Source organism: Papilio machaon, chromosome 24 (genome assembly GCF_912999745.1).
Source record: "Papilio machaon chromosome 24, ilPapMach1.1, whole genome shotgun sequence".
Taxonomy (NCBI): Eukaryota; Metazoa; Arthropoda; class Insecta; order Lepidoptera; family Papilionidae; genus Papilio; species Papilio machaon.
Window position 1 is genome coordinate 4058155 of NC_060009.1, and position 25983 is coordinate 4084137.

The 25983-nt window shown below is 32.6% G+C and overlaps 3 protein-coding genes across 3 annotated transcripts; 1 reads left to right on the plus strand and 2 right to left on the minus strand.

Annotated features, from left to right (window-relative positions):
* Positions 1 to 3099: 3099 nt before the first annotated feature.
* Positions 3100 to 13945, minus strand: LOC106719044 (putative uncharacterized protein DDB_G0282133). The gene is made up of 14 exons (XM_045683904.1): positions 13934 to 13945; positions 13513 to 13674; positions 12785 to 12873; positions 12516 to 12597; positions 10142 to 10223; positions 9490 to 9706; positions 8479 to 8608; positions 6970 to 7132; positions 6522 to 6633; positions 5181 to 5265; positions 4877 to 4941; positions 4572 to 4692; positions 3473 to 4489; positions 3100 to 3231 (listed from the first exon to the last, which is right to left on the minus strand). Exons 1-14 carry the CDS (start codon positions 13943 to 13945, stop codon positions 3100 to 3102), a joined length of 2469 nt encoding a protein of 822 aa, XP_045539860.1.
* A 3087-nt stretch (positions 13946 to 17032) lies between these two features.
* On the plus strand, positions 17033 to 17808 carry LOC106719065. The gene is made up of 2 exons (XM_014513312.2): positions 17033 to 17098; positions 17272 to 17808. The coding sequence occupies exons 1-2, from the start codon at positions 17090 to 17092 to the stop codon at positions 17734 to 17736; spliced, it is 474 nt and encodes a 157-aa protein (XP_014368798.2). The 5' UTR covers positions 17033 to 17089; the 3' UTR covers positions 17737 to 17808.
* Positions 17809 to 18706: 898 nt separating this feature from the next.
* LOC106719060 lies at positions 18707 to 22274 on the minus strand. The gene is made up of 7 exons (XM_014513306.2): positions 22106 to 22274; positions 21394 to 21560; positions 21044 to 21187; positions 20150 to 20280; positions 19817 to 19960; positions 19354 to 19508; positions 18707 to 18979 (listed from the first exon to the last, which is right to left on the minus strand). The coding sequence occupies exons 1-7, from the start codon at positions 22256 to 22258 to the stop codon at positions 18848 to 18850; spliced, it is 1026 nt and encodes a 341-aa protein (XP_014368792.2). The 5' UTR covers positions 22259 to 22274; the 3' UTR covers positions 18707 to 18847.
* Positions 22275 to 25983: the final 3709 nt, after the last annotated feature.

Here is a 25983-nt window from a genome sequence, read left to right on the forward strand (position 1 = left end):
AAGATAAGTTCTTTTATAAATTTAAATAAAAGGGTTGAAATTCATAAATAACAAAGTCTTATTCGGCGCGTTAATTTCGCTTCTGCGGTTTCAAGTTGAATTTAAACCAGACATTTGGATTAAATAGGTTTCAACGTAAACAGGGTCTTTGTAACAGTCTATTTGAGTTGCAATTAACACAGGTGTTTCGTAAAGGATAACGTTAAGTTAAATTTGTCACTGTATTAAATTGTTTTTTTTTCGGAACAATAAGAAAAGAAAACTTTTTTCAGAATAATGTTGTGTGTTTTTAAGTTATTATATTAAATTATTTCAAAATAACTATCAAATAAAAATCCATTAAAATTACTGTTTCTGGGAGTAACAGGATCATAGTTAAGAGTAGTCATATGTGTCAGTTATTTATAATGTTTTGATAATAATCTGTAACCAAATTAAACAGCGTACCAATTGCAAAAATTAAAATATTAAAGTACAAATTTAGTAAGTTATAACAAATTCTTATAGAACGAAATTCATTTGTAATAAAAAGTTTTTATTGCTATAAAATTCTTTGCGGTAACGAGTGAAAATGTAGTCTAGATTTTGACATATTTAAGATCTAACTTTTCCGATGTGTTCTAGTTTATTAGTGAAACTTGGTAGCGAATGAAACGGATACTTGGCCAATAAATAAACTGTGACATAAATATATGTGTAAGCTAGATCTTTCGTATAAAGTTAGTAGTATTTTAAGTGGGAATAGTTGAATGGATTTTTGTTACTAAATAAATCGAAAGTCACCAAACAAATTCGGAAGGAATTTGGCACAGATATAGAACATACTCGTAGTTTGGAAGAATGCATTGGCTACTTCGTAGCACATAATAAGGATTCCGTAGGATAGGTTTGTATTTGATTTTCTTCCAAGTACTCGATAACAGCAACGAAATAATCAGTTTTTTTTTATTATTTTTTATTCCAAGTCACAAGCAATAGTAATATGATACATGGAATTACTGTTTTTGATTAAAATTTTTTTCTTTTGCCGTTTTTCTGGATTTTTTCTTCATCTTCATCAACTTTCTAATTTTAATTTCTAATATCTTCAACGCTCTCTTCATAAATTGATTTTTGTTGTCTTTTAAAATATTTTGTTGTTTTTTGTTCAATATATGCGATAAAACATCGCGTTGTTCCAATTCAACATGGCGGCGTATCTGAAAATATAGTAATAAAGTCATGAATATTATAAAAATTGTTATTTTTAAGTGTGGACTTCCATTAGCGATATAAAAAGATTGTCTCTGTTGTTTTCACGCGTTGCGACAGTAGAATCATCATCTCCCTGTGTTTGTCCTACTTATGTTCAACACACCAGATTTCCGTCCTCCATATCGATATATCTTCCATCATCTCTGACGTCACTCCTTTCTTGATCATGTCATATTCACGTGATCCATCCATCTCTTCCTAAGCCACTTCCTACATCCACACATCCACACTCATATTTAAACTTCTCCTTTTCACATGCGATTCTTTCTCCTCATAACATGCTCATACCACGCTTACCTTTTATAGATAGGAAAATAATCATATAATATATAGTAATTACGGTCCTGGGTCAAATACCTTCATGTACCAATGTGTTTTTCGATTTACATATTTATATTTATCCGAAGTTCTTACGCTGTAGTAAAACATCGATATGAAACCTGCACATATCTGCGAAGAAATTCAAAGGTATGTGTGATGTCAACCAACCTACACTGAGCCAGTGTGGTTGACTATGGCCCAGTCACCCCTAACTTGGGGTAGGCTCCGAGCCCCTCGATGAGGACGTATAGTGAGTTGATGATAATTAGTTTATAGTTTGCGAAAGAAATTCAGTAATAACATATTAAAATATTCAATTAACTTACTCGTTTTAGATTCGCTGGAGGAAATTTTAAGTCCGATAAAGTGAAGTATTCGTCCATATTACTTTGAGATGCAAGAGTCTTAAATAATAAAGAATTAAAAATGTTATAAACCAAAACATTTTAAACAAATCTTCTTATGATGACAGGGATAAGTTACACTAAACGATAGTTAAAAAATGTGGTCATTTCTAAGAAAGGATAATTCATAATTCAATTATTACCAACGCGAAGTCGGGTTGCATTCTTTATCTATTAGTAAAATGCAAGTTTCAATTACCTCTTTTAAATGTGATTCCTTCGATATCACAAATTGTGCTGAGAGACACAAAATTAAAGCGATTCGCATTGCCACTAGTTTAGATGCACAATTGTATGACCTTTTCTGATATCAAAAACTGTCGAGAAACTTTTTATACGATTACTGGAATCTATATGAACATACTGAATCGATTCTGAAGCCTGTTATCATTTTCCAAACGATCTTTACTGTGAAAATAAAAGTACTTAATAGCTCCTTTGTAGCGTGTTTATTAAACAGTTTATTATTTAGCAAACAATCGAATAATTTTTATTATTCATTTTTTAATGCTCAGTTAGCTATCAATTTTTTTGTAATAGATTCATCGAGTTAATAATCAAGCCTTTAAATGGAGAAAGCGTCAAATGAAAGGTGCGGCACTTGGCACTTTACATCTATAGATGTACGAGGTTTTGATAGTCTGTACATATTAATATTATATTCTAAGGACGGTAATATGATTTAAATTTCATCCATGCAGGGCATGTTAGGGTAGAGCGCGGCCGGACGACCGCCTAGGGCACAGGACAGAAAGAGGAGTCACATGTCTACGAAATACACAGCCTCACTTGTTTAACTTCCCTCCCCATAAAGCCACAGTAAAAAAAGAGGGCGCCGTAGAAATCTTGCCGTAGTAAAGCTATAACTGTTATTGCTACTAAGTGCCATTTAAAGTTCTTTGAATACAAAATGTTTGAGGAAGTATTATATACTTGATTGCCTTTTTCTTATGATTATGATCAAGGTTCATAACTATTTTCTATTAAAAAGCAGTTATTATTTACTCAAATTAAAATTCAGTTCATTAAAGTTTTTATGTTTCACCTTTTCGTATTCAAACGATTTAATTTAAATATTGTTAAATAAAACAAAACAGTTATTTAAAAATCTTTTATTTTCTTATATTCCATGAACGCTTCTTGCTCTGTCAGGTATATAAAATATGTTCTTTCTTATCTTCTGTTGTCCTGGTCTTACTTCTAATTCATTTCTATCGACTTTGAATGGTCGAAGTTGACGATTTTCATTTGGCTAGAAAAATAAATAATTTCATTAATTATTGTGTTGGAAATTTAATTTGGATTACATTTAACATTTGTGCAGCGAAATATTTTTTTTTTCCTAAACGTCAGTGTCCATTTCTGAAAAATCTTATTCTTTTATAATGTAATACGACATTGGAAATTAAGTAAGTGTGTTAAAGAGCTTAGTTTCTCTTGTTTTGTAAATACGTTGATATTCTAACATTCTAGTTTAATTTTTCTATACTCACCTTATTATGTCGCCTATGATTTCGTACCTTCTGAAGTTTCCTTTCTAAATAATCTAACTTGTCTTGATAATATTTACGTCTCTTATAATTAAGTTGTCCATCACTAAGCATACGACTTACGGGATAATAATTCTTCTGTCTTGGATCCTCATAATTTTTAGATACGTATCTTTCATCAGGTAAATCATTTTTTCTTATATTGCGTCGATTTATTTTTTCATCGTTACGATAGTTCATTAGATCTCTATCTGTATTATCTTGGCCATGACTATATTCAACTAATGCATTCATAGTTCTTGTATTTCTATCTAGTAGTCTATTAAAATTTAAATTCGCATTAATGTCGTATACATTATCATTAATAGGTTTCTCTAATCGTTTTTTTAATGTACCTAAATTATCTTCATAGTCCCTTTCTTTTTCTACCAATCGATTTTGGTAATTCCTATCATCAAAGTTAAGTGTTCGACCATTTTTAGTATCCCTTAAATATATTTGAGGTTCGCTTTCCACGTTCATCAAATGCTCGTTCACTCTATTTTCGTATTTAATAAAATTCTCTCTTTCTTCGTTGTTTTTACTTTTATAAGCATTATCCTCAAGCTTTCTTGCAGATATCAGATTTTTTGGTTCATTACTTATACGTCCGTAGATTTTCCTCAGTTTACTATCTAAGATTTCTTTTTCGTTTTGATCAAAATTTATATGATCAACTTCTTGTTCTAAATTATCTAGTAAATGCATAACTTTTTTGTCTGCATTTACATTTGTGGATTTAGCATATATTTTAGAAACTGAATCGTTGCTAAATATGTCCTCATTAATTTTTATACGTGTTTTATCCTCTTCACTTGGCTGAGCTGAAGTGAAATTTCTCTTTTTATTTAAATATTTATTTACAAGGTTCTGCACTTTTGCAAAGTCTTTTCTTGGTAGGACATCTTTTTTTATAAGAACTTTTACAGGTAGCTTAAAATTGTTGACATTTGAGAAAATACTTTTTCTTGCATTATGTTTCTGTAAACAAACAATGTATCTTGTTTTAATAATTATAATAGTAGATAAAGAAAACAAACTTGGAAGACATGTCAAAACTTACGATAGTAGTTCGACCCAAATCGGTGGCCTGCGGAACTGTTTGCCTATTTTCTGGAGCTAACGAACTTTTTCCAAAATATCCATTGTGTATTTTCCAGGTGTTCTCTTTGTGGGTTAGTGCTCTGTAAAATTAAAAAAAAACTGTCTTTTAATCCGAAATCGAGAATCTTTACGGCTTTGTACTTCTACTTGTTTTATTTAAATTTAGTTATTTAATTGGAAAGACAATGAATTAAGGCGTTGGAACTCTTTAATAATTTTGATGAAGATAAAGTTTTTGTCAATATAACTGTTCTTGATCGTTACCTTGCTTGTTGCAAATTGATGCGTGCTTCGCGTAGAGTCTTTTCAAAGTCACTGGTCATGTAGGCCTGAAAATTTTATAATGTTAACCGTGGGTTTCTAAGACCAAAATCTCCGTATAAAATATTTCTTCATCCCTGTCACTGTCTTTGACAAAACCTTTGTTTTTTTAAATGTTGCGAAATCAACAATTGTTTTAAATAGATTATTTTGGAAACTCGCTATTAGTAAACGGCATCTTGTCATCGGTACAATCAAATACTAGAATTTTTGTTTAACGTTAAATAATTTTCAATATTATTATTACCTCTTTTCCGTGAATGCTGTTATCAGAATTATCATTACTAAATATGTCCATATTTTCAAATTGATCATCTGTATTGTTATTATATCTGAAAATAAAATATAAATCACAATAGTAGCTATGAATTTATTAACTTTGACAGTAAATACTAATTACACAGCTATATCGTATTTTTTTGTATAGTGCGACGACGTTGCTTGAGCCAGTAAAAGATGCGCTATTATAAAGGTGTGTTTTGTCATAAAATATGTAACACCTACATATTCATAGATAATGACATAAAAGAAAAAAAACATGACTAGAAGCTCAGATTTTTTTTTTTGAGTTTAAGTGGTCATGATTTATTTTGACTTATGCCCACCGGATCAGATAACTTTGTCGGTCTATAAAAGTCATTCACAGTGTTGTTGATAGACGAAAAGTTATACAAAATCACTAATTATCAAGTTTGCGGATACACATTTGTTGCGTGAAAGAAAGAAATGAGTGTCTTCAGATCCTTATGGTGAAGAGATGAGCTGATACAAAAGTATAGAGACCAGAATTTTAATCGAATCTATTTTAATCAAATTAAAAGAGCTTTAGTCCGTGGCTTTATCTGCACGGAATAAAAAAAGTCTCGGTAATCCTATGCGCTATTTCAGACATTAATCCAGATCCGTTTAGCCGTTACGGAGTTACCTACTGACAAAAATACATCCAGTCATCTGAACTTTCACATTTAAATAATTTGATGACATATTCGAAATTAAGTAAATGACAATACTTTTTATATCTTCTATCTATATATATAAAAGAAAGTTGTGTTAGTTACACCATTTATAACTCCAGAACGGCTGAATCGATTTGACTGAAAATTGGTGGGCAGGTAGCTTAGAACCAGGAAACGGACATAGGATAATTTTTACCCCGTTTTCTATTTTTTTTATTCCGCGCGGACGGAGTCGCGGGTAAAAGCTAGTTATTAATAGTTGTCCGTCCGCGCACAGTCAAAAAAACAGTTAACAGGGATATGAAAAATAGATTGTAGCTGATTCTCAGCCCCCCTATAAATAAATTCATATAAAAGTTACTAACAGTGTGACACGAGAATTTAAATAACGTTATGTAGACTGGACTATTAGCAGACGTAGTTTTTGTGCCTATTTGATTTTCGACATTTTGGCTCTGATGGTAGTGGTTTGTAGCTTTGGTGTGGATTTGAACTAATAATAAAGATAGAATTAACTGTCATTTAAATCGGAACGAAGCTAAAGCTGTTATTTTCATCAATAGTCTATCCATTTATAGAGATCAGTCAGTGGCTTTAGTTAACTCGTAATTAAATTTAAAATAGTTGCTAACCTTCGGCTTTTCAGTTTATGAGGAGGCGCGTCCTCCATTGCAATAATTGGCAATAAAACAATAGGTGGGACACAGTTTTTTCCATTGCACGAAGGTTTATCTTTTGAAAACGCTGGAACAAACAATATTTATTATATGAATTATTAATGACAATAGTTACATCTTTAGGAATCATAAGAGATGTAATTTTTCCATAGCGTCCTATAAATTAAACACTTTTAATTTTTAAAACAGAGAACCCCGGGTGCTGCTATGTTTATTTCGAATTGTTAATCGTCAACTTCATTTCCCGACATTGTACACGTATCGAATCTTCTGTAGAGCTCAATTTTTTAAATCACTGGTCAATGTTTTAAAGACTGAGGATACATAAATCAGAAAAACATAACGATGGCAATAGTTTTTCTGTGGATTAACAGAAAAATGTTACAGAATCAAATAAACTTACGCCTATAGTTGAAACTTTCATTGCATAAACAGTCTTCATCCTCGTTGAACCCAGGAGGGCAGCCGCATTGTGTCCCCGGTGGAGAGTCTATAGGTGGCTCCGTGTTATAGACTGATGTGCCGGGACTTGGCCGAGCAGAGAAGTTGCATATCACTTGAACAGACTAGAGATATGTTTTTTCATCATCAGCTCACTATGCGTCCCCACTGAGGTGCTCGGAGCCTACCCTAAGTTAGGGGTGACTAGGCCATAGTCAACCACGCTGGCCAAGTGCGGGTTGGTTAACTTCACACATATCATTGAATTTCTTCTCAGATATGTGTAGGTTGCATCACGATGTTTTTTCTTCACCGTAAATTGAAAATCGAAAAACACATTAGTAAATGGCGGGATTCGAACCCTGGATCTGCAGATTGCAAGTCAAGTGCTCAACCCCTGAGCCACCGACGCTCGTTAGATATGTTTAGACTGGTTGTATTAGATTGGTCGAGGAAGACCTGAAATAAGTTAAAGATTCTTAATAGAAAAGGAGAAGTAACTTTAAATATATCGTCTGTTTAGTTGATAACTGTGCTGAATTAAATAAATGAATGAAAATGAAATAAATTTCTTTAGTCAATATAATGTTGTATAGCTTCTTACATTTATAGGGGATTAAAATATTTTACAGAACATTATCAAATAATACCAGAATACAGATAGGACGAATTTAACGTAGTAATTCCCTTGAATATTTGATATTAGGCCGTTCCCTAAAGCAAACTGTATGTTCACTTGAATTCCCCAATATGTTAAGTAACGCATCACTCTGTTAATCCCCCGACTTAACTTCGTAAATCGAACATGTTGGGTCGTAAGCGAACTCTCGGTAACAAAATATCGTTTATCACATCCCTACCGCCCTCTTCATTCATCGTTTTGGGTCGCATCCTTTTTTTGCATGAGAAATGTTTAACCCAATTTTATAAATGCGACCCAAATTATTGGATATACGTGTAAATCATATTTTCAATTTCAAGGGATTTCCACATATATTGCTTAGAAATAGGTGAGTGTTTTGGTCCAGTTATAAGGTGCCTTCAAGATGTTTTACCCTACAACAGGTATTTACGAAGCTAGTCAACTTTCGAGTTTATCACTTAATATCGTACTTGTCGTCATCTCTCACTTTTCATCCCACTCTAAATGGATAAGGACGAAGTTTATTTGTTATAAAAAATATTTAAATATCAATAATCTTATATACTGTTACCAGACATAAACACGTGATGATGAATCTATCTAATATTATAAATGGAAAAATTTGGATGAATTAATGGATGAGTGACTGTTGGGTGTTTTCAAAACGGCTAAACGGATTTCAATGAAATTTGGAACAAATATAGAACATTGTCTAGAAGAACATATACTAGCTGAGTTTCTATTTATGTAGACAAAAGCTAGAAAATAAATAAATTTTACAGATGATGATTTTAGGAACTTTACAAGAATACTTGTTCTTTAACTTACGTTATAACTCATAGCAGCAAAGTTGTTCCTATACGTGTATTCAGTATAGGCAGATATGCCGCAGCCCATGTGCGTTGCGTGACCTGTTATCATTTCTAGGTACAATTTGCCGGCATGTTTCGTCGGATGTCTGTAAACATTTAATTTTACAAGTTAACTTTAAGTTACATTAATAAATTACAGAAAGGATGAATTCGATTGGTCTGGAGGACAAAAACTTGGTGGACAAACCCACATAGCCAGGTAAAGGAGTTGTAAATGAAGAATTTTTTAACAATTATTAAAGTTATAATCCTTTTTCCTTGCTTGGCTACATACGACAACAAGCTTAATTACTTAATTAATTTATATAATGTAAAATTGAGCAATCTCTGACTCGGTTGAGTTTCGTTTGAGGAAAATTTGTTTTAAAAACGATAGTAGGAATTTTGGAAAAAAAAGAGTAAAAGACGAATTTTTTCAAAGTAGTATTCAATGGAAGTGACAATGATGTTTTAAACAAACTTGATATCAGTCAGTTTGGAAGTTGGAGACAATTCTATGATTAACCAACCAATAAAGAAGCAACAGAGATATTTTAAAAAAGAGATAAAAAAGCGTCGGTGGCTCTGGGGTTAAGCACTTGACTTGTAATCAGGTCCTGGGTTCGAATCCTGCCATGTAACAATGTGTTTTTTGATTTTCGATTAACAGTACATTTATCCGACTTTCTTACGGTGAAGGAAAACATTGTGTTGCAACTTGCATATATCAGCGAAAGGGAATTTCAAAGAAATGTGTGAATTCCCGGGAGAAAAAGATGGCGATGCGGCTCGTCAACCGTCACGAAAAGTGGGTTGCGGAGGTTCGTTTGGTCACGCCAAATGAAGGTCCGTGATCACTGTCTACCCCTCTGGGTAAGAGGCGTGAGTTGTGTGTGTGTTTATAAATAATAAATAGACTACTACAATTGCATATAAGTGCAAAAGCTTATTCATTAGTTTTAGAAATACAGTTATAGAAGATACTTACTGTAGCCAGTCAGGATAGTTCATTATCATTTCAGGAGTAACAGAAGTCTTCTGAATGTACCATGACTTTGTACTTTGTTTGATTGCGTATATTAACTTATCTTCTGTAAGTCCAGGTACATTATCATCTCCGCTGGGAAATGTTCTTGATATTGAATTCCAATCAGGATAAGTATATCGAACTAGTCCAGCTGTCTGTCCTGGATCCGGGAAAGTCTCTGAAAGATATTACGAGATATAGTAAAAGACCATTAGCATTCGAAATCAATATTCGTTATCGTTTTTGTTTATCTGCTTTATTTAATGAACATTTATAATCAATTTGTTTCAAATTAAACCGATTTGAACATCGCAATAGTAATCGAAAAATATAATCTATTGTTAAGAGGGTGATTGAATAATTTTTCTTGGTTTTTGGATCTATCTCAAGGATCGAATATCCACATCAAAACACGAAAAAACAAACAAAAGAATAACAGAAACACTATAATAGCATTGTTGTAATGTTTCCTTTCTGCTATCGCATAGGTTTTCATACTATTATTGTGTAACACATTAAAACAAAACAATTATATTAACTTACGTTGAATAGAATTTCTTGGTACTTTTAAAATTCAAAAACCATTTTTTTGTAAAGCATCAAAAATACTTACTTGTTGCTCTACAAATATCATGTCTTAACACACATTGGTTGGCTAAAACTTGAGCAAATGTTGCCAGTTCTTCATCCCATTGCTGTAAATTGTAAAATCTTGTTTTATAAATTTAGTATTGTATTTAGTATACGATGTAAGAAAGGTACTAGTAGTTTTCCTCTTTTTGCAAATATAAAATGAACCCTGTTAACCAGGCAAGATCCAACCAACATTATGGTTCTTTTTAGTAATTACGATTTGAAATTTAGAAGAGATTTAGTAGGACGTGTGTTGGTACGTATAGTGTCATAGAGTTTTGTTTGGCAAATGTTATAAGACTGCTTGGATCTTTTGTGCGTATATTAAATTCGATTAGTAGATTATTACTATTAGGTCCTTACATATGAAATTGGCGTTTTTCGTACTGGCCACTTTAATCACGAATTTCTCCTCTTTGGTAAGGAATTCCAAATTCAAATTTGTACAGCTATAGACTCATGTATTTGTGGTTCGATGACCGTCATTCATTTGTTTTTTTTCTTCTGTTTTTTTCTGTTTGCGTCACTCATTTTACAAAATGGAAAACTTGAAATATCGTATTATTTACGAGTACGAGTTCCGCCGTGGCACTAGTGCTGCGGAAACGACTCGAAGGGTGAATGATGTGTATGGCGGTCGTGTTGCAAAAGAAAACACAGTTCGTTTTTGGTTCCAACGTTTTCGTTCTGGAAATTTCGATCTGCAGAACAAGCCCCGTGGACGGCCTGAGACTCAAGTTGATAATGAAGAGTTGAAGGCTATTGTGGAAGCGGATCCATCGCAAACCACGTCCGAGTTAGCTGCAGGCTGCGATGTTAGTGATAAAACTGTTTTAATTCTCTTGAAGCAAATTGGGAAGATTAAAAAGCTTGAAAGGTGGGTACCTCACGAATTGACTGAAGCAAACCGGCAAACGCGCGTCGACTGTTGCGTTACATTACTAAACCGGCACAATAATGAAGGTATTTTAAACCGAATCATTACCAGTGATGAAAAATGGGTTCTTTACGATAATCGGAAGCGCTCAGCGCAATGGTTGGATCCTGGCCAGCCAGCCAAATCCTGCCCCAAGCGAAAATTAACCTCAAAAAAGTTACTTGTAAGCGTTTGGTGGACTAGTGCCGGTATTGTTCATTACAGTTTTCTCAAATCTGGCCAGACTATTAGCTGGCTGATGTCTATTGTCAGCAATTGCAAACCATGATGGAAAAGCTAGCGGCTAAACAACCTAGGCTGGTCAATCGCTCCACGCCACTGCTGCTTCACGACAACGCTAGACCACACACTGCGCAACAGACGGCTACTAAATAATAAGAGCTTCAATTGGAAAGTCTAAGACATCCTCCGTACTCCCCGGACCTTGCTCCAACAGATTACCATTTTTTTCGAAATTTGGATAACTTCTTGCAAGGGAAAAAATTCAACTGCGATGGGGCAGTCCAAATCGCCTTCAAAGATTTTATTGATTCTCGGCCGACTGGTTTTTTTAGTAAAGGGATCAATGAACTACCTATGAGATGGCAAAAGTGCATAGAAAATAATGGTTCATACTTTGATTAATTAAATAAATTATATTAAAAAATATTCGACTTTTTGTTCCTCCCATACAAAACGCCAATTTCATATGTAAGGACCTAATATATACATATATATTCGATATTCAACAAATTGTTGGTTGAATCTTTTCTGCTGATTTCTGCTGAATGCAAAGAAAATAAAAACATATACAACGTTGTTTTCCTTATTATTGAAGGTTTTCCTATTAATTAATCTGAGGTCTTATTTCTTTTTGACAAATGGCTTATTCAGATAATGAGTAATCCTATTAATTAAGCTAATGAATGAGCCGAGAATATCTGTACAATTAATTGAATTCGAGTGTCTGTATGTAACATCGAAAGGAAAAATGTGAACATGATAATGACGAAAATTCAGTTTTTTTTCTGTCTATTCGCAAATCTGTGTTTGTTTCGAATAATCTCAGAAACGGCTAGGCCGAATTTGATGGGAAGGTAGCTGATTATTGCGAGCATGTTATAGACTACTTTTTTATTCACTTGAGCGCTGACGAAGTCGCGGACGACCGCTAGTTTGTATTATAAATGTGGTGTACTATACTGACTTATACAAACTATATTGTTTTCTCTTTCTTTCTCTAAGGAATAAAAGAGATAATTATAGTACCTGACTTTCGAATAGCTGCCCATCACTATGGTCTATTTGACATTATCAAGACAGAGTTTCAAATTAAAAACTTTTAAGTCAACTAAATAAAGTAAAAATCTGAAGTATTTTTAATGCATTTCAGTTCAATTTTTTTTATCTGTGTTACGAAACAAATAGTTATCCTCACCAATCTCAGCATTCCAAAGCCCCTAGGCAACGGTTTTCCGTCTTTCCCCTTCTCCCTGCCCAGAGCAACTTTACTTCTTATACTGAAAATAAATTTTGTTATTTTAAAAAGGTTTCTCGCTTATACAGGTTTAAATTTTTATTTCCTAGCTTAGAGTTCCTAGTTAGATTTAGATGTAGCATTATAATTTATTGAGGTGACTCTTGTAATATGGTATTTATTTTTAAAATATAGTCTTGTTTTCTTTACAGTTATCTAAAATTACTTACGCATTTGATATTTCCAAAAGTTTCGATGCTAAGACAGGAGTTATAGTAATGTTCGGTGAGTTGAGACAGTGTGGTCCCATTTCTTTATCCTGGAAAGTGAAGTGTTTAAAATTAAACGAACCAAAACAAGGAAACAAAAAGTTCGAAACTAAGTAATTTTTTTTATTGTCCATAGATTATTTTAAACAATAAATTTAAAAAGGGAATAAATCTTTTTAATCTCTGGAATAACGTATAAAAAATTTTATAGATGAAAGATGACAGACCACTCTTGACGCTAGCGCCACTTAGTTATAACTTTCAGTTTAACAGTGGTAGATTCCGCAACAACAATTTTTGTTGCGTGCACGAATTGGCTGGGTCGACCGGTGAAATACCACGACCACACAGAAGATAGGCGTGAAGTGAAAGCAATTCCGCGTTTCGTCTGATGAGTGTGGTACCGGAGGCCTAATTTTAGTCCTCTTTCCTTTTCCACCCTTTTCTTAGGAAAGGATGGGAAGGGGAAGTGGATTTGGCGGAAGAGGGAACGCATAGGAAGGAGAAATATCCTCTTTCTGTGCGTCCCCTTTTCCGTTGATTAAAGGTAGGCAACGCATCTGCACTTGCGGATGTCTATGGGCAACAGTCGCCTCGCTGTTGTGGCGAATCCAGGTGGCCGTTTGCTCGTTTGCCACCTTATGATATAAAAAAAGCTATTCTCTTAAGTAAAGAGTTGTTCTTAATACCTTATTATAAAACATGCACATAACATGTGTTCCTTCCTTACAGTACTGCATCTTTGGGCAATATTCCGATACATAAACACTCTTTTGATTGACTGCATCTAGGACTCGAGAGCACGTCAACTCATCCAATGTAGATAAATATATCAAAAGTATAGAGTATGTCTGAAAAAAAAAAATCTAAATCTACTAAACTTATTGTGTGAAGTTTTATGTAATCTGTACTTATTAATCAATAAAATCAAAAAGTACTCAACAAATTTCAAAAATTCGTTTGCTATTAGAACGCTACATTATCACTGAGTAATATACTTTTTTTTTTTTATTCCGCGCGAACGAATTCGCGGGCAAAGGCTAGTTTATGACAAAAACAGTCTTCAGCGGTATTATACAAATTATTGTTGTCAATGTGTTTGATACTTACCCAGGAAAACATTATAACATATCTATATTCAGATATCTTTTCAGCATCATATTCTTTAAGAAATTATAATCGGCTTGATGTAATTTGATACTTTCAACATCGTTTCATGGTTTCTCTCTGAATTTTCTTGCTAATATGTAAAGTAAATTTTGTGAGCATCAAAGTTATAAAAATTGCCAAAAAACAATTAAAGGAGATATACTTTTATCTTCTTAATTAAGTAAAATGAATGTTTTAAAGAAATATGGAAGTGATGAAAGTAGGAGAAAAAGCATAACATTTCAACTTAATTCATAGTTTTAGTATTATTTTTACTAAGTAATCTTTATTCATTTATTTTACTGATATTTAAATGCATATGTTTAGAGGATGGATGTATGGATGGATGTTAGAAGGTAACTCTAAAATGGCTAAATAAATCGGGATGTAATTTGGACAACAGATAAGTTACTAGCTGGAATAGCGGACACATATATATGTTATTTTACCCTACATATAAGAACATGATATTTGTTTTTCTTGTTCTCTTGTTATGTCCGTATTTCTAAAGAAGACGAATAATAATTAATTTAAATAAAAATCTGTATTGATTTTTGTAATAATGAAGTAGGAATATTTGGAGCTTTGAAGCAGAAAACTTGTTAGGAGAAATGCAATGTTGAAACAAAGGCGTCGACTGTGTTTCCGACCAAAACATACGCAGGTGTTGCTCCGATATGGATTGTTTAAAATTGCCTTACAGTACTTAGATGTAGGGCATTAGCAAACATTTGAAGTGAGAATATGTGAAACCATTGCAAATATCTCAGATTACAGAATTATTACTTTTATTAAAATGGCGAGAGTAAGAGCATTAAACGTTATGTAAATTTTAGAGCTGATTTAAGTGAAGATTTCTTTTACTGTGTGTGGACCATTAATTGATTGAGCGTGTCAGTTAATATTTATACAGCCACAAGAATAAATCTTAAAATTAAAAATTCACAAATATTTGTTTGCAAATGTTAAAAGTTTCCATATATGGTACAAGAATTAAGGCCTTTTACAGACGTATACATTAAGTATACGGCAAATGTATACATATTTATTATTAGTTAGTAATTTTCTCACAATCAGTACAATTTATGTATTTTTAATTCAATCATGATAGATGTAATTAAAAAAGAAAAAAGCTAGATAAATCTTAAAGATTACATTAGGGTAAGTAATTAAAAAATCCGATCATTATTTTTAGAAATAAACCCGAAAGAAAGAAACACTTCAATATGTTTGCTGCAATGGATGTAGATAACTTTAGATAATATTGTGTACTTACTTGTTACATTAAATAAAATAAAGTTAGAATAAAATTTATTATAAAAATGGTAATACCACGATCACAATAGCACTTTTTAACAATGTACATCCACCTAGCAATGTTAAATATCAACTGTACAATTGATAACATTTACAAATGTATTGCACCAGTATCAAGTATACCGTATTGTTTATCTTTGTATTGTAAAAAGAAATAACTTTCCCACATTAGAATAAAAAAGTAATACTCGGACGTTGTCCTTTAGCTACCTTTTTTCAAACAGCCAGCATTGAGTGTTGGAGAACAATGGTGTTTTGTGTTTCTATTTCGATAAACTTTGCCCATAGTTTATAAAAGTAGTTCTTCTCGATTTTAACTTGTATGTGCCAACTACTGTACTGATGACAATCTATACCAATGATGATCTTAATTATATTCTTTATAAATGTTTTTTTAAAATTATCATTCGCTAATGATGCGCATGTAAGTTTTCATTATCATTAATTTTATATTTATAATTATTTTAAATTCATATTAACAGTGGTAGATTCCGCAACAACAATATTTGTTGGGTCCACGAATTGGCCGGGTCAATACCACGACCACACAGAAGACAGGAGTGAAGTGGAAGTAATTCCGCGTTTCGTCTGATGAGTGTGGTCCCGGAGGCCTAATTTTAGTCCTCTTTCCCTTTCCATCCTTTTCTTAATATGATAGAATGGGAAGGGCAAGTGGATTTGGCGGAAGAGGGGACGCATAGGAACGAGAAATATCCTCTTTCTGTGCGTCCCCTTCTCCGTTAATTAAAGGTAGGCAACACATCTGCATTTGCGGATGTCTATGGGCAACGGTCGCCTCGCTATTGTGGAGAATCCAGGTGGCCGTTTGCTCGTTTTTCACCTTATGATATAAAAAAATATTAAAATCCAGATTTAAATTATTTTATTGGTTGTCATTAATTTTTTTTAAATCTCAGTTTTTGGTGTTAGTGCCAGTGATAGCAGTCTAGTTTATAATCTTGGAATACTATGCAAAAAGTATTTATGTTTTTACGCATATTCTTAACTTATATTCAATTTAAGATAATTAACATCGTTACAGTTAAATTATTCATTAACGCTTGTTTCAAAAGATTTTGCTGTCTCTGTTTTTTTGTGAAGAGATAGAAAGGGATAACGCTATACTATGCTAATAATTCTATAGAAACCCATAGTTAGGTGAGAACAGCGATTATCAAAGTGGTCCCGTGAGGTCCACCCAGTACCCAGTAGGAGGATGTATGATGGAGGAACATAGTGGGTTCTCAAGTCTAAGAAGAAATATAGCAGGGAGTTTACTTAAACTAGAAAATTGTACGAGAAATGTTTGGAATCTCTGGTTTAGAATGAAAGAGGAATAAGGATTCCGTTTCATCAATGTCGTACCCGAATACATTGCTAAGTAAATTAATTCGTTGTAATCAATCGTTAATGCTTCGTTTTGGTTCGGTACGGTAATTAATGATTAGTTTTGGTACGGTACGGTACAATCAACTCATTGAATATCGTAATTAAGTTGACCTACTTTACTTTTAAATTATTTAAATAGTAACACTGGCTAGACAATTAGATCAGAAATTTATTAAATACTTGGTTCTAAAATATCAGATTCTAGTTTTAAAATTGTCGCATTTTAACTTTTGATGTGTATTAACTTTAAGTATATAGGACTTGATTTTTCAAGTTCGAGATCTTGGAATATGTATTCCTTTTTTATTATCCTTCACTCGGATTAATGATTTGTGTTTTAAAAATTTCCAGAATTCGGCTATTGAACAAAGAAATCCTACTGTCCTTAAGCCAACTACATATTTTACAGAAATGATGTCCGTAAGTGTTATTATTATTTTATATCTTTATTTAAAAGGTAATTTTTTTATTTTAGTAATTGTAAAATTTCTGACGAATTTTAGCGGAAAACTGTCATAAAAATCTGTAGTTTTTGACTGAAAACTTTTTTTTAATACTGCCACATTTAAGACTAATTTAAAACTTCTGTTCAGTTATATCCACAGATACCAACAAAAAATGTAAGTTACTTCGAAAAATCGGAAAATTTACTTCGAATGCCGAAGAAATACTACGAAGATAGGAAGAGAAAACGAAAAACTATAAAAAAACTACCAAAGAGAACCGTACAGAAGATAATAAAGAAAAGCAAAACGAAATATAGGAGAAATTTCAACCTAGCGACGATGCAGCCAACGCAAGTATCGAATCTAATAGACAAATCTTTCTCAGTACTAAATAACGAAGTGACAACACAGATGAATTTAAGAAAGAAATCACGGAAGAATTTGAAGCTAATGAGGTACCCAATGCCATTCCAAAAGTTACCTTTTCACTATAGATACAAGAGAGAAAATGATAGAGACGTGTATATATTAAAAGATTTAGATGAAATCCAATTCCTTAGTGACGAAGACGGCTATGATGTAGTAAAGGCACATGTCAAAAATTATTGGTAAAAGAATTGGATCTTCTTTGTGACTATATTTTTTATTATTGGAGGAACAATGTACCAGTTCGGAATTGGTTATTTTTTAAGACATTAAATGTAATTTGTTGAGCATTTTCATGTTGTTTATTTTTTATTATACAACGATTATTTACGTTAACTATTTTAAATTTAAGAACATTATAGACTTGATGCAATCTTTCCTCTCGTCCGTTATTTTTATTCCTATGACACATTTCACCCCAATATATTTTCACTGGAGGTCAGATTTATTTGGCTCTTTGTGATTTGTAAACTCTATTAGCCATCTATTGAATGGCTATACCTGAGCTGAAACTGTTAGCAAAACACATGTAAAAATCATATGGTTTTCTCTGTTTTTTTTTTTTTTTTTTTTTTTTTTTTAACAGAATATAAAGCATAACAATGTATGTTTGTGCAGAAGTTTTGATGACTGAAAGCCACGGTATGAGGTAGGTAGGCTGCTATGTCCAGCCTTATAAAATTTTGCTAATATAAATATCAAAAGCGTTATTATTTAAAACCTATTTCTTACGTGAGATAACTTGACCTATATTTTGTTGGCAACGTTTCTATTTTCCTGTGCCAAATGATAACGGTTATGACGCTTTGAGTTTGTTATGAATCTGGTTTAAATTGTATTCTATTATTTTTTATTATTCGATCAACTTTAATGAAATAGTTTATTGATTTCTGAGATGAGGTACTTTGATTTTTTAGCACGTACTCGTATTAACAATTTTGTTTTTCAGCAAACAGTAAACCGTAAGTTATAGAATAAAAACGTAGTAGTTTCAATTCAGATTGTAGAAGTTAATGTTAAAACAAAAGAAATTGTTATAAAATAATAATTTATTAAATATTCATTTAAGGCACTGAGTATTTAAAAAAATTAGCTTATCTCGTAAAATATAACTAATAGATACTATTTACATTACACTTATGAAGTATACCAAGTAACCGATGTTTATATACCGGTTTAACAAAATTTACAAAAGCTATTTATCTCCTATTTTACAAAACTTAAATAACAAATATTGGTTTACAAAATGACTTGCAGCAAGACAGCGCTACATTTTTAACATCCAACTTTTCAGTCTTTAAGCGCTTTCTGCTTTAATCTCTTCGCCACCGTTTTTGTTCCTGTATTCCCAACCTTGATACGCGAGATCCTGAGGGCTTGATTCATGATCTCTGAACGCGATGCCATTTGATCCGTATTTATGAGGGTTCTGAAATAATAGGTAGTTATTAATTCATCCGTCAGTTACATTAGAATATGGTACATCTATTTTTTTTAAGTCTATTATTTAACAATGTATTTTTTATACAGAATTTGTGTAAAGAGGTCAATGTCTTTCCAATATTCCCAATTTTTTTAGTATTAAAATGTACGAAATTACTTCTGAAACTTTGCTAATAATAATGGCTAATCCTTTCGGAGCTGACGTAAATTAACTCGAACTAACAACGATCGTCTTTTGTTAATATAATTAAAAATAAAAAAGGATGATATGGCAACATTTGAACCAAAGTTTTTAAATACCTAGAAGTAAAATAACAAGAACTACAAGCTATAGTTTAAGATACCAATCAAGATACTTACAGGATAGCTCTCGTATTGAGCATAGTGTGGCGGACTCTCTCTATAAGGTCCATGGATACCGATACCAGCTGGTGAGTACTGAGGACCGGAGTAATGGTTGGGGGAGAATGGCGATGTAAGATTAGGTTTGCAGAACTTGAAGTAGCCAATGACACCTGAAAGAAAATGTTGAATGTATTGAAATATTGAGTCAATTTTGTATAAAATTCTTAATGATTTTCTATCTTGTATAATGTGTTGTTTTTACCAAGATAAATTAAACTATTTTGGATTATAAAGTGTATTTTGTTTTACTACTACTAATTTGGTTTATACTGCAAAGTACAGGACTATCTTATGGTATTTTTTACAGCATTTCTATTTCACAATATTCTTTTTGTTGTGGTTACTCTTGGTTGTTCTAAATTTAAATTATCTTAAATTTTAAATGTATTCGATTTGTTTCGATGGTATTTGATCTTACCTGGTACAATGAGAGCCATGAAACCTAGGAATTTCTTGAAGCTGGCGAGGCCGAGGATGAGAGGCAGGAACAGTAGCAGCTTCAGCTTGAACAGCTTGAGGATTAGCAGCATGGGAATTATAAGCTTCTTTAGCTTATGACGACCTGTGAAAAGTAAACAATAAGTCTCGCTAATTTAAAAAAGTTAATTTAGAGTTTTGCATGTTCATGAAATTTTGTTCGTGGATTTTATTGCAGCATTTACTCAATCATATCTTACCGGATTTTTATTGAAATTAGGCGAAACGAAATAAACTAGGTATTAAGATATATGCAATAGTTCTTAAAACTTACGGAAAGGTGCTTTCTTATCTTCAATGATATCAACTTCATCCGCGATCTGATCGAGGAAGCGAGGGGCAATGACACCGTTAGAAGTGACGTCATCGTCTAACTGCATTTCCAATGCTGTAGACCTTAAGAACCTGGAACATAAGACAAATTAATGTAGTAATTAAATACAAGTTTCTTAAATAACTTATTAACTATCGTTACGGATCACGGCTGTAAAAACAAACGTTGACTATAATATTTTCTTAATTTTTTTTCTTTATTTTGTTTGGAAAACAATGGGATAGTATTTAGAATATATTTAGAGTGGCATTTCTGTTTATGCCTTGGCACGTATTAACTGAAATGTCACCAGTAACAAGGAGGTCAAGCCAATTCATTTGCATAAGCTGATATTAAAATTCGACTGTTATTGCGCTTGTTTACTCCAATTACGTACGTAACAGCCCACAAGTGGTCTAAACTTACTGGATATTGATATCCAGGAAAGGATACAAATTCCTTTTTATAATGCGTGTTTCTTTATTTTTACTTCAAGTATAGGTAAAGGTAAACAAGAACAAAAAATCTTACCAAGAATGATATAAAAACAGTCATTTGTTTGAATTTTTTTTAATTTGCGTTACAGTTACGTATTACTATCGATTCTTATCGTTTGTAACTTGTGCAAATAATGGATCAATTTATTGTGTCAAGTTTAAAGTTGTGTATTTATTCGTATTAATTAAATTAGTTTCTAACTAGATGTCGTTGTATACAGTTTTCAACTCCATCACAGTGATATTCCTAGTCTATGCAATTTTATCGTCGTTACTATTTAGTAAATCTTCTAAATTCAAACTTAGAGGAGTATGTGACTTAATAGTGAAATTAATACTAGCTTGTAAAAAGGCAAACCTTTCAATTTTCCTCATTCCGAATTTGACTAAGGCATCCCAATCCGTATCTTCGCTGCGTGGCTGTGAGCTTAACTCTGGAGGTTCGTGGGCTAAAGCGCGTGCTTGTGATTCCACCTTTACCAGAACTGCATTGTCTGATAATCTGAAAAGCGCATTTCAATTATAAATCATTTAGAAAAGTTATCTATAAATTTTTAGGAAAATCTTTGGAATCTACTTTTTAAGTGAATTTTTGGATACAACGGTAAAAACTTTAATTAAACAATACAATTGTTTTAAGCATTTGTATTTTCATTTTGTAAATACATCTATATTTTTGCAATTAGAATTTCTATCACCTTTACTTACTTGTAAGCTTGTTTGTCAAAGAAATCATCGAAAGATCTCAAAGCTTGAGCTTTGAAGCAATCAGCGAGATCACCGTTGATACATTGCTGCGTTGCTTGCTGGATGTAAGGGTCTTGGTCTTCGCCGAGACCAATCCAGTCTAGAAGACCACGCCCGGAAGCTTGTGGCTGTAGAGAAGGAATTATCATTGCGATTTTTTTATTGTAGTTGACGATGTTAATTATTTTAAAATTCTATTATTTTAGGCAAACTATCAAGTTGATTTATTTATAAATTATATTGTACTGTTACAATTACTACTTAAACCTAAGCTTTATTATAAGATACTTTATTATTTTCATTGTGGAATATAAAAATAGACGATGGAACTAACTGAATGAAAGCAGAAAGTGGTGGCTTTAAATTTGGGTTTCATTATTTTTACCTCAAAGTACGCGGTAAAAAAGTTTAGTGCAATGCCTATATAGACTTTTTTCTTTTAATATCGGACAGTCAAACCCTTTGCAACACCTTTAACAAACTGAACGTTTTTTTATTTTTCTAAGTAACCACATTACTATATGAAACAGACCACAGTTTTTAGTCAATAATAGTTCTGTTGTCTTCTTCGTTATTAACATTTAGTTACTACTGTTTAATTACAAACATACATAAAGGTACTGTTATCTCATTTTTTTCGCTGAAAATTAGAGGGATGACATGTTTAACTCACCGATCGTCCATTGTCGCCGCCGAAATTCAAAGATCTTCCTTCTGTATCTTCTTTGGGCGGTTGATCCGGAAGTCGTATACCGCCATCGCCATTAGATTGCAACGCTAATGCTGCAGCTATCACCAGCATAAACCACCGAGCTTGGTATGCCATTGTTGTAGTAACTGTGCCTAAAACAAAGAAAAGAAAATTAAATATTACATTTAGTAATTCTAGCTGACGCTAGCGACTCCTTCCATGCGGAATTAACTAATACTAAGCTAACTAACTACTAACTAGCCAATGTGTTCTTTAAGTTTAAATCTATGATGAATTTCAGCAAGATACACGTAGCCGTTGTGGAGTCGAAGGATTAACTAGAATAGAACTCTGTTAGAGTTAAGCTCAATCTGTACAACGATTTTTTCTTTGCATTTGTAATTTTGTAATTCGTCAAATACTGTCTACAAATCATCAACCTGCCCTTATCCCTATGGAGGGTCGGCACAGTATGTACTACTCCTCCATACATCTCTATCAGCCGTCATATCTGAATTTACTCCCTTCTTACGCATATCTATTATTGTCTACAAATAAATTAACAAATGTTTTTTGAACATCTGTGGGTCTATCACGAAATTGCGATAAGCGTCTTCGTATCGTTATCGTCAATTAATATGAGTTTCGTTGTTACACTTACGACTTCGATCAATTTAAGTGTAATTCGTATCCGATATTGTTTCACACATTTTTCTTGTTTTTCATTTTACACATCACTTTCCTGTTTGTTTCCACTAGTTGCGTGCAATAAACTTTGATTATATAAATTAGTCATTATGTGTTTGAGATAAGGTTCAAAATCGCGTGTTTATACCTAAGCATTTCCATTTGTTACTGTCAAAGATAGAAAGTGCGACACATGCTTTATGTCACGGTTATTTCAGATGCTGTGGATGATTGAGTTCCACGTATTTGTGAAAATACAATTTTAAAACACTATTATTTTTATTGCTAACAAACTTTATTAAAATATATATTACTGGCTACTATTAATTTCAAAATTATAGGCTAATTTTGAAAATGGAACGTTGCGCGCACTATACGTGCGAGCGAGACGCACAACTTTCGGTCGGCAACTGGCGCAGGCGCACGTAATGGCCGCCGGTAACGGTTAGCGACAGTTTTGGCGCGCGATCGAATAAAACAAAACGTGTACTTGAATATTAAAATCTATTCACACGTGAAAGGAATTGAATATTCATAAAAACGTAAAATATAAATTCCTATGCAGCTGAAAATTTTCAGCGCCTAAAATAATTCAACTGGCTTGCAAACAAACAAACTAAAAGGCTTCGTTTTCCTGTTGCTAGGATTTCAAATAAGGATGGACTGAACCAACTAAAAAGTTATCAAATATATTCCAATATAAAATTAAATTGCGGTGTTTGATAAGAAATGAAATACGAAAAAATAATATTAACCCTTTATCATTAATAAAAGTTAACAGTTTAATACCATAGATGGCGCTAGTAGTCACAGTTCTGATTTAACTAAAACAATATTTGAAAATTCTAACTGTATCTATAGAAAATCGGACAATATACAGGAAGTCTATGAATATGTACCGTGAACAGTAAAATTTACATCCAAAGTAGTTCCTTTGAGTCAGCTTAAGTGAAAGCGTTGCCACAGCCTGAGCCTTCAATAGCAATTAAAGTTACGTTTGCTATTTCTTAAAGAAAAGGTTTAGCCCTCATTCGCACGGGCGTTTTTATCGCTGTTAAAAATATGTTAAAATAGAACTAATGCATTTCCATGTATCTGTTCATTGGGGAGCGTTATTTAAAACGCAACGTCTTTTTTATCGGATAGTGTTGCATTTTTAGCACTGCGCGAATGGAATTAGCGTGATTTTAAAGCGTTCGTTGCTTGAGAGCCACCAACACCGTGTTTAAACGTGGCGTTAAAAAAGCGCCCGTGCAATTTAAGGTTTACGGTCTACTGGACTTTCCTTTTAGTTAGAAAATGTACCTTCACTTGTTATTCGTTGGAGAAACAACTAATCGGGAATGAGTATAAATTATTTTTACGTATATCTAAATCAGACATAATTTCAAAATTGCTAATGTATCCATTATTTTCATATTAGTAAACATTTTACATGAGTATTTCGTTGGCACATTTATGGCAGGAGAATTGTCTACTGGTAACAAAAAAATTACCAGCAACAAATACTAAAAGGGCTTTAATATTGCCATTAAATGTAAGCTGAAGAAAAAAATAGTTTTTTAATTTCGGCATAGGAAAGTTCTGACATTGTCATTCTGTTCAGCTGAGCTCGTCTCGTGATTTGAATGAATAATGTTGATACTTGAAGTTAATAAGTGCATTGAATGCGGTATTTAATACGAGTATTTAATTATAGTGTCCTAATAAATATTACAATTGTCATGAAAATCAACGAATAAATTCAGAGTAAAATCAGATTATGATTATTACTATCAAATAGTTATCAAATAGATGACATAACATTTGGTCCGACAAGCTAACCCAGTAGGAAAAAAAATTAAAATACGATAACCCATATCCCATAGGCGCCCCTATTAATGACAAACAAGTGGCGCAAGATCCACGTCGGACTGGATGTCATATTATATTTTTATGCACCCCTCTCAGCGTTAAACGACATTCCATATAATTTTTTTTTATATTACAAGGTGGCAAACGAGCAAGCGGCCACATGAATTCTCCGAAACGGCGAAGCGACCGCTGCCCATAGACATCCGCAATTGCAGTGGTGTTGCCTACCCTCAATCGACTAAAGAGGAGACGCACAAAAAGCACCTATAACTATAAATAACCTTCCTATGCATCTCCTCCTTTATCAAATCCACCTCCACCAGAAAGTAGGTGTGGGTAGGAAATGAACGTCCTCAACTGTAACTATATAATCCGTTTAATATGATCACAATACGTAATATTATATTTGTCATGCCCTCAAAATTTTAAACTGTACCGTTTGTGTATTATGAAATGAATTACGTAATATCAAGTTTGAATGCCACGTCCATTCAGCGTATGATTCATAGCTCCGTTCGTAACCCAGAAACAAAGTGCCCTCTGTTTAGGATAGGAAACTTTCTCTTAAATACTAAAAACATTTTTCAAGCAAATTCCCGACGTCCACAGTAACAACCTTTGCATTATTTTTGTGAGAAGAATTTTGTGAACAAATATATTTAAAAACATACGATCGGGACGAAGACGGGGTTTTCCAAACGAAACCGTATGCTCAAAAAGGTGTACCACCGATACAATTTCGGTCTAGTTAGATACTTGTGACAGATTGACAGACCCACGATTATGTGATAATGATTAAAATATTAAAGCATATTACTCTTAACGTCCGCTCTATAACTAGTATTATATTTGTATCCCTTTAGTTTTAAAAGCCACATTGTGAGTTCTGTCAATTTTTAATATGACAGACAACGGTTTTCCTTTTTTCGTTCGATTTTTATTTTTCAGCAAAGAAATAATAAGCAGAAGTTTACAATAAACATGCAATATTAAAGCTCATTCGTGCTGAGAACAATAGCCTTTTAAATACACGTGTTAAAGCTTCATTTCTCTGTATAATGAATGAATATTTAGATTTTTAATTAATCTTACCGTAGGTTTCTGAGATCAAAATAACCGTTTTAATTCTGTTTTGTAAAACATAATGTTAGGAATGGCGATATTTTTTATACGAAGATTTTGGTCTTAGAAACTCATAGTTAAGTACTTTTTCTATTATTCATTTATTCTCTTATTATTTATATAATACATTTTATAAAAAAAAAAAATAACAAAATATATTATATAAAAAATAGTATAGTAAGTACTTTTATTATTAG

Bases quoted from the DNA above. Each gene is read 5' to 3' on its own strand.
- LOC106719060 (XM_014513306.2), bottom strand. From the start codon at position 22,258: ATGGCATACCAAGCTCGGTGGTTTATGCTGGTGATAGCTGCAGCATTA. The intron at 20,281-21,043 runs GTTTGCCTTTTT...CTTATGTTCCAG, and splicing joins GGAATGAGGAAAATTGAAAG to GTTCTTAAGGTCTACAGCAT. The intron at 18,980-19,353 runs GTAAGTATCTTG...CTATTATTTCAG, and splicing joins CTCAATACGAGAGCTATCCT to AACCCTCATAAATACGGATC.
- LOC106719044 (XM_045683904.1), bottom strand. The intron at 10,224-12,515 runs GTGAGGATAACT...TACAATTTACAG, and splicing joins GCTTTGGAATGCTGAGATTG to CAATGGGATGAAGAACTGGC. The intron at 5,266-6,521 runs GTTAGCAACTAT...TTTTATTTTCAG, and splicing joins CATAAACTGAAAAGCCGAAG to ATATAATAACAATACAGATG.